We start from the raw sequence: 12,336 nt of genomic DNA, 5'->3' as shown, positions 1-12,336 counted from the left end.
TTTGTCAGTTGCAAATACCTTGTCCAATGTACCTAATCACCTGAGGAAGGAGCTGTGCTCCGAAAGCTAGTGATTCGAAACAAACCTGTTGGACTTTAACCTGGTGTTGTAAGACTTCTTACTGTACCCAATAGAGTTTGCATTCGAACTGTCTGCACCCAGAGTACAACTTCTACCACTAAAAATGACCAGGCTTAAAACATCCAGTTACTCACCTTAACTAAAATGTGATAACCATTCGCCACTTACATTATTGTTAATGTCAAAAGTTATCAGTTATTTCACCTCAAGTGCTCCATTCATTTGTGATTCCTCACTTGATCACACCTCGTTAAAGGTGCACTGAACACGAGAACAAGCAGGAGCAAAAGGAACTCACGGAATCAATTATGCAGCACAGAAATAGGCAATTTGGCCCATTGTCTCTTTGCAGGGGCCATCCAATTAACCGTATTCCCCTCTTTCAGCGTAGCAGAAAGTTATGATTGAATCTACTTTCACCACCCCTTTCAGGCAGTGTGTTCCAGATCACAGTGAGCAAGGAAACATCAAACCCTCAGCTCCTCTCTGGTCCCCTTGCCAATTCCCCTCAATCTGTCTCCCCCAGTCACTGCCACTCAATCCATTGGAAACAGCACTGACTCCACTCAAATTTTCAAGGACCCTATTAAACCTTCCTATAACGTTCACTGCATCAAGGAGAACAACCCCAGCCTTTCCAGTCCCTCTGTAGAACTGAAGTGCTGGTAGCACTGAGGTTCAATTACATGTACTGAAAGCCTGTCTAATCCCCTCCATGTGGTTTGTACTGACTTCAAAGAAATCAGCAGGTCGCAGTGAAGCTGGAAACGAGTGGGCAGTCTCAATAAACAGAGGTGATAGTGTTACCTCATTACACCCGTCATATCAGCAATGGTGGGTAGAAATATGCGTCCGCACAGGCTTGCCCACGATTCACAGCGTGGACTGCAATTAATCAAATGTACTGATGAAGCATTGTACCTTCTCCCTCCAGTAGCAGTTTATGTTGTCCACAGCTGGCCATGTATTCATATCCACTGCCTTTCTCTAACTGCAAGTCAAAACATAGGAGCCATTAGCCAAGGAAAGTTACCTTTATGGACAATGGTTCAAGGTGTTTCCCCGTTTACCCCAAAAGTTAATAACAGGAACATCTTATTTCCCCAGAATTTGCCCCTGCAAATTTCTCCTTCTCAACTATTTATCCAACTCCCTTTTAAAAGTTACAACCGAATTTGCTTCCATCTCCCTTTCAGACATTACATACCTAACCACAAAAACTCCCTGGCTGGATTCTCTGCCGGCGGGATTCTCCGTCGCACCCCACGCCGGTGGGGTGGTCACAATGGGAGATCCAATTGGCAGGTGGGCAGGAACGGAGAATCCCGCTGCCGGCGAGGGCGCGCCGCTCAGGAAAACACGGCTGGCGGACCAGAGAATCCTGCCCACTGTATTTATAATGAAAAATGACCTTATCTTTCCTCCTCTCTGTCACTGAGGTACTGTGCATTTTACTTTTGTGTGCATTAAAAAAATTATTTTGGGATTCCAAAATTTGTCCACAAATACTTCACAAAGTAACATTGCTGAAAAGCGAGTCATGTTCCTGAGACCTTTGGCCTCATCAGGACAAATGCAAGCATGCCAAATTTCAAACAATCACAACAATTTATACTACAGGAGAAAAAGGGTGTTGATTGGTTAGCAATGCCTTGGCCAATTGACTTGCCAACCGATCAGTAGATACAGGAGAAAAAGGTGCTGATCGGATGACAAGTCAATTCACCAAGGCTTTGCTAACCAATCAACACCCTTTTTCTCCTGTAGTATAAATTGTTGTGATCGTTTGAAATTTGGCATGCTTGCATTTGTCCTGATGAGTGCAAAATGAAAAGCTTTGACTACATGTCTTTCTTTTCAGCAATGTTCATCTTCTGCTCTACCGAATGGCTGTTAATACAATTTATCTTAATAGTAGAAGCCCCATTCTTTGACCACGACAGGTACAAACTCTTTCTTTCTATGTCTCACCTCAGACTGTTTGTCCATTGGGAAAGCCTCCATGAACTCGTACATCTGTCCTGCCACCATCTTCAGCTTCTCCTCTTTTTTATTTGGCTTCTTATCTGCAGTAAGAGTGCATGAGCACATGTACGTGAGGTACCTTTGCAGGAAGGCTTTTCTTATGCTCTTATACTTGGGGTTTATCTATTTTGTTATCCTTGTCCTCCTCGCCATACCAATTCCTTACCCACCGTGACCTCAGGCTAATTCACGACTCAACCTCTCCCCCTGACTTTCATCGCCACGGAGACAAACGGTGGACATTCAGCTTGACATTAAACTGGCAGGACAGCGACTCAATATAAAACGCCAATTTCCATTTCCATCCATTCCAATGAAAATCGGACGATTTTCCGTTACACTTGGAAATCTATCCCAACGGATCACCAGCTGTGCGGAGAGACGAGAGAAAAGGAGATTGTTCTCCTCAGCGTAGGGAAGGTTAAGGGTAGATTTATTAGCGATGTTCAAAAATGTGGACGAGTGAATGAGTAGATGCAGGTGCATCTCTCACCAGATAACACAGATTTAACATAATCGACACGAGAACCAGAGGTGAGAATTTTTTTCTAAGAACAGCGCAAACCATTATGATCCAAAATCTATTGCCTGAAAGGCTGGTGGAAGCAGATTCAAATGGTCTTTTTCAAAAGAGAATTGGACAATTACCTGAAGGGGAGGGAATTATAGGGCCTCGCAAGTCCGGGGGGGTGGGACTGATTGAACAGCTTATTCAAAGAACCAACATCTATATCAATGATGTATCCTTCTGAACTGTGTACCCTATGATCCTATGTGGAGATGTCTACAAATATCCTGAAACAAAGGGCTGGATTCTCCTTTTCATGACACCGAAAGCGCGATTTGCGATCGGGCAGGTGAGTCCAGTGTCAGGCAAAATCTGTGGTCCTGACGCGGTGGGCCAATGGGGGTGATTCTTTCAGGGAGTTGTCGTCAACGTCTATCGGAGGGCCACCCTTTCCACCACACAATGCAAGACTTGCCCACCCCATCCCCACCAGACCCCCTCCCTGCTTCGCCCACTAGAGATTCCCCAATTATGGAGAACCCCACCAGAGAATTTCCCAATTACAGAGACCCCCACCAGTGATCTCCCATAATAGCGACCCCCCCCCCAAAAAAGACAGACCACAGTCTGGAGCCCCCCCCTCAAAAGACAGACCCCTGCCTGTAAGCTAGAGAGCAGTCCAGACAGAGGCAGTGAAAAATAATCACTGCTTTAACACTCACCTGGGCAACACACCTGCTGACTCAGACAGGAAGCAGCAGCTGTAAATTCCTGGAAAGGGAAAACCAGTCGGCTGGGTTTAAACCCAGCAGATGTTTGATCTGCAAACCTTTTGTTCATTTCTCGGTGAAATTGCTTTTAACTAGGTGTGATTGACAGCTACCACATGCATCCAGCTGTCTGTATTAATTCATCTCCCTTCACCCTTGAGTGACTTTTAAGTAGGTCAGCTGTGAAACTAATCAGTTAAGTGCTTTAAGGTGCTCTCACTTCCTCTTTTCATCTGCAGAAAGCACTCAAGGTCTTTGATGTGGTCCAGGAGCTGTCAATCATAGATGTTTACAAACAATGCTGTCAGTTTCACAGCTGGCCAGTTGAAAGTCACTCAAGCCTGAAGGGAGATGAATGAAACAATGCAGACAGCTGGGTTTGTGTGGTCCCGCCCGCCCTTTCGGGGTAGGGTATTACGGTCCCACCTAAGTAAATAGCAATTTAAATGGCCGCCCTGTCCACTGGGGGGGGCAAGAGCTTCCCTGATGGGACTGTAAAATCCTGGCCCTGATGTACACTTCACCTCCATGAAGGATGTTAACCAACTAGGTGAGATTTAGCTGCAGTCTAATAACTAGCATTACCATTTCTGACGGGAGTCCATTTTCCCAATTGAACTTAGTTCCACAAATTGGCACAATGGTATCAGGGTGACCAACCCTGGGGGTTGGTGAAGAGAGTTGGGCCAGACCAGGCCTGACATCCTGTGGGGGGAGCGGAGGTGCGTTGAATTCCAAAGTTGGGTCTGTGGGGTGTGGGGGAGGGGGTGGGGGGGGGGGCACAGCAGTGTCACGCTGAGGCCCTATTCCAGGTGTTGAGTCCAGCATAGATCTGGGGAATGGTCCGGGAAGGCTTGAGGGGTCCATGGACGACAAAGGAGGAAGTGGGGGGGGTCAATGCAGGTCCAAGGTGGGGAGGGGAGAGCGGGGTGTTTTCCGGGCCACTGAATCATCTCATCACGTCAGCAACCACTCTCTCGACCCCACCCCATGGGCAAAATGTCCCTTATTTCTTTACCCCTCCCCCCAGGATAGGCCACCCTACAGAAATGAATTAAATGCCTTTGGTTAAAAGGGAAAGCGTCTGAAATAGAAGCAAACCGTGGAAATAAATCAGATTGCTATGAAATCCCATTGGGTAGGTCCATGCCAATCAGAAAAGGGGACATCAGGCCTACATGACAGGCCAACTCATAAGATCATGGATGAGTACAGCCCAGAACGAGTCTCCAGGTAGTCCAGCTTGACCGTTCTCCTCCAAATCCCTATAACATCTCATTCCCTTTTGAAAACTACTATTGGCTCTGTGTCCAGAACCCCGTCAGGCAGTGAACTCCAACTCCTAACCACTCTGTGCCTTGGGCCACCCCCGGTTCTTTTTGCCAATCACATTAAATTTCTGACGCTGTCTGAAATGTCCTTTATTCATTCATGGGATGTTGCCGTCGCTGGCTAGGCCAGAATTTATTGCTCATCCTTAAATGCCCTTGAGAGGGTGTTGGTGAAGGAATAGCGATCATGGGTTTGGATGGTGCTGTCCTATAGGACCTGCAGATGGGATGTTTAACGAATGAGAGCGGGGATTGGATTTGGCTATAAAGATACAAAATAACGGACAAAGGTGACCATGCACAAACAGTCCATTCAGCCCATCCAGTCCACGCCAACAGTCCCTTCACGGCAGCAAGTAACTCTAATCCCATCTGGCAGACCTTGTTCCCATATCCCTTTCCTGCCTGCAATCAAGTAACCTGGCAATATTTGCAGTCAAGACTCAGAGATGCCGAACGATTGTTTGGACGAGGTATCAGGAACTGAACTGGTTTACGGCCTTGTCACTGTACCCCAACAGGGAGTCAACAAGAGAAGATGGGGAGGGTAGAAAACTGACAGGAAAAATGATGTGAGTAAAATTAATATTGAAGCTTCCACGGAGATCAATCGTCAATCCGAAACCCAAATGCATGCCAAACAGATTGGACAGGACTAAAATTAAAGGGTATTACAGGAAATAACCATGCAGAAGAGAGTATTTGAAATAGAAGCGCACAAGGAAAATACAGACACGAGAGACACGTGTTGGGAGATTCTCTTTATTGTTGAGACAAAGAGGATATTATAAACAACACAGAAACCAGGCAACAAGATCGTGTCAGAGTGGATCATTCATAAGGTAGAGCAGAGGTGGGAAACCTAGAGAAAAATGAGAACAGCGGGGATACAAGCAGGAGATGGGGGTGAATGGACACCAGCAGGTAGCGGAGTGAGAGACGAGAAGATAGTGGAGTGAGAGACCAGCAGGCAGTGGAGTGAGTGGAGACACCAGCAGGTAGTGGAGTGAGAGGAGACACCAGCAGGTAGTGGAGTGAGAGGAGACACCAGCAGGTAGTGGAGTGAGAGAAGACACCAGCAGGTAGTGGAGTGAGAGGAGACACCAGCAGGTAGTGGAGTGAGAGGAGACACCAGCAGGTAGTGGAGTGAGAGGAGACACCAGCAGGTAGTGGAGTGAGAGGAGACACCAGCAGGTAGAGGAGTGAGAGGAGACACCAGCAGGTAGAGGAGTGAGAGGAGACACCAGCAGGTAGTGGAGTGAGAGAAGACACCAGCAGGTAGTGGAGTGAGAGGAGACACCAGCAGGTAGTGGAGTGTGAGACCAGCAGGTAAAGGAGTGAGAGGAGACACCAGCAGGTAGTGGAGTGAGAGGAGACACCAGAAGGTAGTGGAGTGAGATGAGATACCAGCAGGCAGTGGAGTGAGAGGAGACACGAGCAGGTAGTGGAGTGAGAGGAGACACCAGAAGGTAGTGGAGTGAGATGAGATACCAGCAGGCAGTGGAGTGAGACCAGCAGGTAGTGGAGGAAGAGGAGACATGAGCAGGTAGTGGAATGAGAGGAGACACCAGCAAGTAGTGGAGTGAGACCAGTAGGCAGTGGAATGAGTGGAGACAACAGCAGGTAGTGGAGTGAGAGGAGACACCAGCAGGTAGTGGAGTGAGAGGAGACACCAGCAGGTAGTGGAGTGAGAGGAGACACCAGCAGGTAGTGGAGTGAGAGGAGACACCAGCAGGTAGTGGAGTGAGAGGAGACACCAGCAGGTAGTGGAGTGAGAGGAGACACCAGCAGGTAGCGGAGTGTGAGACCAGCAGGTAAAGGAGTGAGAGGAGACACCAGCAGGTAGTGGAGTGAGAGGAGACACCAGCAGGTAGCGGAGTGTGAGACCAGCAGGTAAAGGAGTGAGAGGAGACACCAGCAGGTAGTGGAGTGAGAGGAGACACCAGCAGGTAGTGGAGTGTGAGACCAGCAGGTAAAGGAGTGAGAGGAGACACCAGCAGGTAGTGGAGTGAGAGGAGACACCAGAAGGTAGTGGAGTGAGATGAGATACCAGCAGGCAGTGGAGTGAGACCAGCAGGTAGTGGAGTAAGAGGAGACATGAGCAGGTAGTGGAGTGAGAGGAGACACCAGCAAGTAGTGGAGTGAGACCAGTAGGCAGTGGAATGAGTGGAGACAACAGCAGGTAGTGGAGTGAGAGGAGACACCAGCAGGTAGTGGAGTGAGAGGAGACACCAGCAGGTAGTGAAGTGTGAGACCAGCAGGTAGTGGAGTGAGAGGAGACACCAGCAGGTAGTGGAGTGAGAGGAGACACCAGCAGGTAGTGGAGTGAGAGGAGACACCAGCAGGTAGTGGAGTGAGAGGAGACACCAGCAGGTAGTGGAGTGAGAGGAGACACCAGCAGGTAGCGGAGTGTGAGACCAGCAGGTAAAGGAGTGAGAGGAGACACCAGCAGGTAGTGGAGTGAGAGGAGACACCAGAAGGTAGTGGAGTGAGATGAGATACCAGCAGGCAGTGGAGTGAGACCAGTAGGCAGTGGAATGAGTGGAGACACCAGCAGGTAGTGAAGTGTGAGACCAGCAGGTAGTGGAGTGAGAGGAGACAGCAGCAGGTAGTGGAGTGAGAGGAGACAGCAGCAGGTAGTGGAGTGAGAGGAGACACCAGCAGGTAGGGAGTGAGAGGAGACACCAGCAGGTAGTGGAGTGAGAGGAGACACCAGCAGGTAGTGGAGTGAGAGGAGACACCAGCAGGTAGTGGAGTGAGAGGAGACACCAGCAGGTAGTGGAGTGAGAGGAGACACCAGCAGGTAGTGGAGTGAGAGGAGACACCAGCAGGTAGTGGAGTGAGAGCAGACACCAGCAGGTAGTGGAGTGAGAGGGGACCCCAGCAGGCAGTGGAGTGAGAGGACACACCAGCAGGTAGTGGAGTGAGAGGAGACACCAGCAGGTAGTGGAGTGAGAGCAGACACCAGCAGGTAGTGGAGTGAGAGCAGACACCAGCAGGCAGTGGAGTGAGAGGGGACCCCAGCAGGCAGTGGAGTGAGAGGACACACCAGCAGGTAGTGGAGTGAGAGGAGACACCAGCAGGTAGTGGAGTGAGAGGAGACACCAGCAGGCAGTGGAGTGAGAGGGGACCCCAGCAGGCAGTAGAGTGAGAGGACACACCAGCAGGTAGTGGAGTGAGAGGGGACCCCAGCAGGTAGTGGAGTGGGGGGAGACACCAGCAGGTAGTGGGTTGAGTGGAGACACCAGCAGGTAGTGAAGTGAGAGGAGACACCAGCAGGTAGTGGAGTGAGAGGAGACGCCAGCAGGTAGTGGAGTGAGAGGAGACACCAGCAGGTAGTGGAGTGAGAGGAGACGCCAGCAGGTAGTGGAGTGAGAGGAGACACCAGCAGGCAGTGGAGTGAGAGGAGGGACCAGCAGGTAGTGGAGTGTGAGGAGACACCAGTAGGTAGTGGAGTGGGTAGGAGACACCAGCGGGTAGGGAGTGAGAGGAGACACAAGCAGGTAGTGGAATGAGAGGAGACACCAGGAGGTAGTGGAGTGAGAGGAGACACCAGGAGTTAGTGGAGTGAGAGGAGACACCAGCAGGTAGTGAAGTGAGAGGAGACACCAGCAGGTAGTGGAGTGAGAAGAGACACCAGCAGGTTGGGAGTGAGAGGAGGGACCAGCAGGCAGTGGAATGAGTGGAGACAACAGCAGGTAGTGGGTTGAGAGGAGACACCAGCAGGTAGTGGAGTGAGAGGAGACACCAGCAGGTTGGGAGTGAGAGGAGACACCAGCAAGTAGTGGAGTGAGAGGAGACACCAGCAGGTTGGGAGTGAGAGGAGACACCAGCAGGTAGTGGAGTGAGAGGAGACACCAGCAGGTAGTGGAGTCAGAGGAGGAACCAGCAGGTAGTGGAGTCAGAGGTGGGACCAGCAGGTAGGGAGTGAGAGGAGACACCAGCAGGTAGTGGAGTGAGAAGAGACACCAGCAGGTAGTGGAGTGTGAGACCAGCAGGTAGTGGAGTGAGAGGAGACACCAGCAGGTAGTGGAGTGAGAGGAGACACCAATAGGTAGTGGAGTGAGAGCAGACACCAGCAGGTAGTGGAGTGAGAGGAGACACCAGCAGGTAGTGGAGTGAGAGGAGACACCAGCAGGTAGTGGAGTGTGAGACCAGCAGGTAGTGGAGTGAGAGGAGACACCAGCAGGCAGTGGAGTGAGAGGAGACACCAGCAGGTAGTGGAGTGAGAGGAGACACCAGCAGGTAGGGAGTGAGAGGAGACACCAGCAGGTAGTGGAGTGAGAAGAGACACCAGCAGGTAATGGAGTGAGAGGAGACACCAGCAGGTAGTGGAATGTGAGACCAGCAGGTAGAGGAGTGAGAGCAGACACCAGCAGGTAGTGGAGTGAGAGGAGACACCAGCAGGCAGTGGAGTGAGAGGAGACACCAGAAGGTAGTGGAGTGAGATGAGATACCAGCAGGCAGTGGAGTGAGACCAGTAGGCAGTGGAATGAGTGGAGACACCAGCAGGTAGTGAAGTGTGAGACCAGCAGGTAGTGGAGTGAGAGGAGTCACCATCAGGTAGTGGAGTGAGAGCAGGCACCAGCAGGTAGTGGAGTGAGAGGAGACTCCAGCAGTCTGTGGAGTGAGAGGAGGGACCAGCAGGTAGAGGAGTGTGAGGAGACACCAGTAGGTAGTGGAGTCAGAGGAGGAACCAGCAGGTAGTGGAGTGAGAGGTGGGACCAGTAGGTAGTGGAGTCAGAGGAGGAACCAGCAGGTAGTGGAGTGAGAGGAGACACCAGCAGGTAGTGGAGTGAGAGGAGACACCAGCAGGTAGTGGATTTAGAGGAGACACCAGCAGGTAGTGGATTTAGAGGAGACACGAGGAGGTAGTGGAGTGAGAGGAGACACCAGTAGGTAGTGGAGTGAGAGGGGACCCCAGCAGGTACTGGAATGAGAGGAGACACCAGGAGGTAGTGGATTTAGAGGAGACACGAGGAGGTAGTGGAGTGAGCGGAGATACCAGCAGGTAGTGTAGTGAGAGGAGACACCAGCAGGTAGTGGAGTGAGAGGAGACACCAGCAGGTAGTGGAGTGAGAGGAGACACCAGCAGGTAGTGGAGTGAGAGGAGACACCAGCAGGTAGTGGAGTGAGAGGAGACACCAGCAGGCAGTGGAGTGAGAGGAGACACCAGCAGGCAGTGGAGTGAGAGGAGGGACCAGCAGGTAGTGGAGTGTGAGGAGACACCAGTAGGTAGTGGAGTGGGTAGGAGACACCAGCAGATCGGGAGTGAGAGGAGACTCCAGCAGGTTGTGTAATGAGAGGAGACACCAGGAGGTAGTGGAGTGAGAGGAGACACCAGCAGGCAGTGGAGTGAGAGGAGACACCAGCAGGTAGTGGAGTGAGAGGAGACACCAGCAGGTAGTGGAGTGAGAGGAGACACCAGCAGGCAGTGGAGTGAGAGGAGACACCAGCAGGCAGTGGAGTGAGAGGAGACACCAGCAGGTAGTGGAGTGAGAGGAGGGACCAGGAGGTAGTGGAGTGAGAGGAGACACCAGCAGGTAGTGGAGTGAGAGGAGACACCAGCAGGCAGTGGAGTGAGAGGAGACACCAGCAGGTAGTGGAGTGAGAGGAGACACCAGCAGGTAGTGGAATGAGAGACACATCAGGTAGGGAGTGAGAGGAGACACCAGCAGGTAGTGGGTTGAGTGGAGACAACAGCAGGTAGTGGAGTGAGAGGAGAAACCAGCAGGTAGTGGGTTGAGTGGAGACACCAGCAGGTAGTGGAGTGAAAGGAGACACCAGCAGGTAGGGAGTGAGAGGAGACACCAGCAGGTAGTGGAGTGAGAGAAGACACCAGCAGATAGGGAGTGAGAGGAGACACCAGCAGGTAGTGGAGTGAGAGGAGATACCAGCAGGCAGTGCAGTGAGAGGAGACACCAGCAGGTAGTGGAGTGAGAGGAGACACCAGCAGGTAGGGAGTGAGAGGAGGGACCAGCAGGCAGGAGAGTGAGCGCAGACACCAGCAGGTAGTGGAGTGAGTGGAGACACCAGCAGGCAGTGGAGTGAGAGGAGGGACCAGCCGGTAGTGGAGTGTGAGGAGACACCAGTAGGTAGTGGAGTGGGTAGGAGACACCAGCAGGTAGGGAGTGAGAGGAGACATTAGCAGGTAGTGGAATGAGACGAGACACCAGGAGGTAGTGGAGTGAGAGGAGACACCAGCAGGTAGTGGAGTGAGAGGAGACACCAGGAGGTAGTGGAGTGGGGGGAGACACCAGCAGGTAGTGGAGTGAGAAGAGACACCAGCAGGTAGGGAGTGAGAGGAGGGACCAGCAGGCTGTAGAGTGAGTGGAGACACCAGCAGGTAGTGGAGTGAGAGGAGACACCAGCAGGCAGTGGAGTGAGTGGAGACACCAGCAGGTAGACGAGTGAGGGGAGACACCAGCAGGCAGAGGACTGAGTGGAGACACCAGCAGGTAGTGGAGTGAGAGGAGACACCAGCAGGTAGTGGAGTGAGAGAAGACACCAGCAGGTAGTGGAGTGTGAGACCAGCAGGTAGAGGAGTGAGAGGAGACACCAGCAGGTAGTGGAGTGAGAGAAGACACCAGCAGGTAGTGGAGTGAGAAGAGACACCAGCAGGTAGTGGAGTGAGAGGAGACACCAGCAGGTAGTGGAGTGAGAGGAGACACCAGCAGGTAGTGCAGTGAGAGGAGACACCAGCAGGTAGTGGAGTGAGAGGAGACACCAGAAGGTAGTGGAGTGAGATGAGATACCAGCAGGCAGTGGAGTGAGACCAGTAGGCAGTGGAATGAGTGGAGACACCAGTAGGTAGTGAAGTGAGAGGAGACACCAGCAGGTAGTGAAGTGAGAGGAGACACCAGCAGGTAGTGAAGTGAGAGGAGACACCAGCAGGTAGTGAAGTGAGATGAGATACCAGCAGGTAGTGGAGTGAGAGGAGACACCAGAAGGTAGTGGAGTGAGAGGAGACACCAGCAGGTAGTGAAGTGAGATGAGATACCAGCAGGTAGAGGAGTGAGAGGAGACACCAGAAGGTAGTGGAGTGAGAGGAGACACCAGAAGGTAGTGGAGTGAGATGAGATAACAGCAGGCAGTGGAGTGAGACCAGTAGGCAGTGGAATGAGTGGAGACACCAGCAGGTAGTGAAGTGTGAGACCAGCAGGTAGTGGTGTGAGAGCAGACACCAGCAGGTAGTGGAGTGAGAGGAGACACCAGCAGGTAGGGAGTGAGAGGAGACACCAGCAGGTAGTGAAGTGTGAGACCAGCAGGTAGTGGTGTGAGAGCAGACTCCAGCAGGAAGTGGAGTGAGAGGAGGGACCAGCAGGTAGAGGAGTGTGAGGAGACACCAGTAGGTAGTGGAGTGAGAGAAGACACCAGTAGGTAGTGGAGTGAGAGGAGACACCAGGTGGTAGTGGAGTGAGAGGAGACAGCAGCAGGTAGTGGAGTGAGAGGAGACAGCAGCAGGTAGTGGAATGAGAGGAGACACCAGCAGGTAGTGGATTGTGAGGAGACACCAGTAGGTAGTGGAGTGGGTAGGAGACACCAGCAGATAGGGAGTGAGAGGAGACACCAGGAGGTAGTGGGTTGAGTGGAGACACCAGCAGGTAGTCAAGTGAGAGGA

General features: G+C 51.8%; 1 protein-coding gene across 3 annotated transcripts in view; it reads right to left on the bottom strand.

Annotated features, from left to right (window-relative positions):
• Positions 1 to 12,336, bottom strand: part of dok7b (docking protein 7b) — a 149,850-nt gene that overhangs the window by 16,825 nt on the left and 120,689 nt on the right. For 2 of the 3 annotated variants that reach the window (XM_072515720.1, XM_072515721.1), the window contains 2 exons: positions 2,053 to 2,147; positions 1,003 to 1,072 (listed from right to left, as the gene is read on the bottom strand). The exons of the other annotated variant lie outside the window; for it this stretch is intronic. In XM_072515720.1, the coding sequence (XP_072371821.1) occupies positions 1,003 to 1,072; positions 2,053 to 2,147 (165 nt within the window). The remainder of the gene's footprint in view (positions 1 to 1,002; positions 1,073 to 2,052; positions 2,148 to 12,336) is intronic. 3 annotated transcript variants of the gene reach the window in all.

Source organism: Scyliorhinus torazame, chromosome 9 (assembly GCF_047496885.1).
Source record: "Scyliorhinus torazame isolate Kashiwa2021f chromosome 9, sScyTor2.1, whole genome shotgun sequence".
Taxonomy (NCBI): domain Eukaryota; kingdom Metazoa; phylum Chordata; class Chondrichthyes; order Carcharhiniformes; family Scyliorhinidae; genus Scyliorhinus; species Scyliorhinus torazame.
The sequence above is the reverse complement of the archived record's forward strand: the minus strand, read 5'-3'. Positions and strand labels throughout refer to the sequence as shown.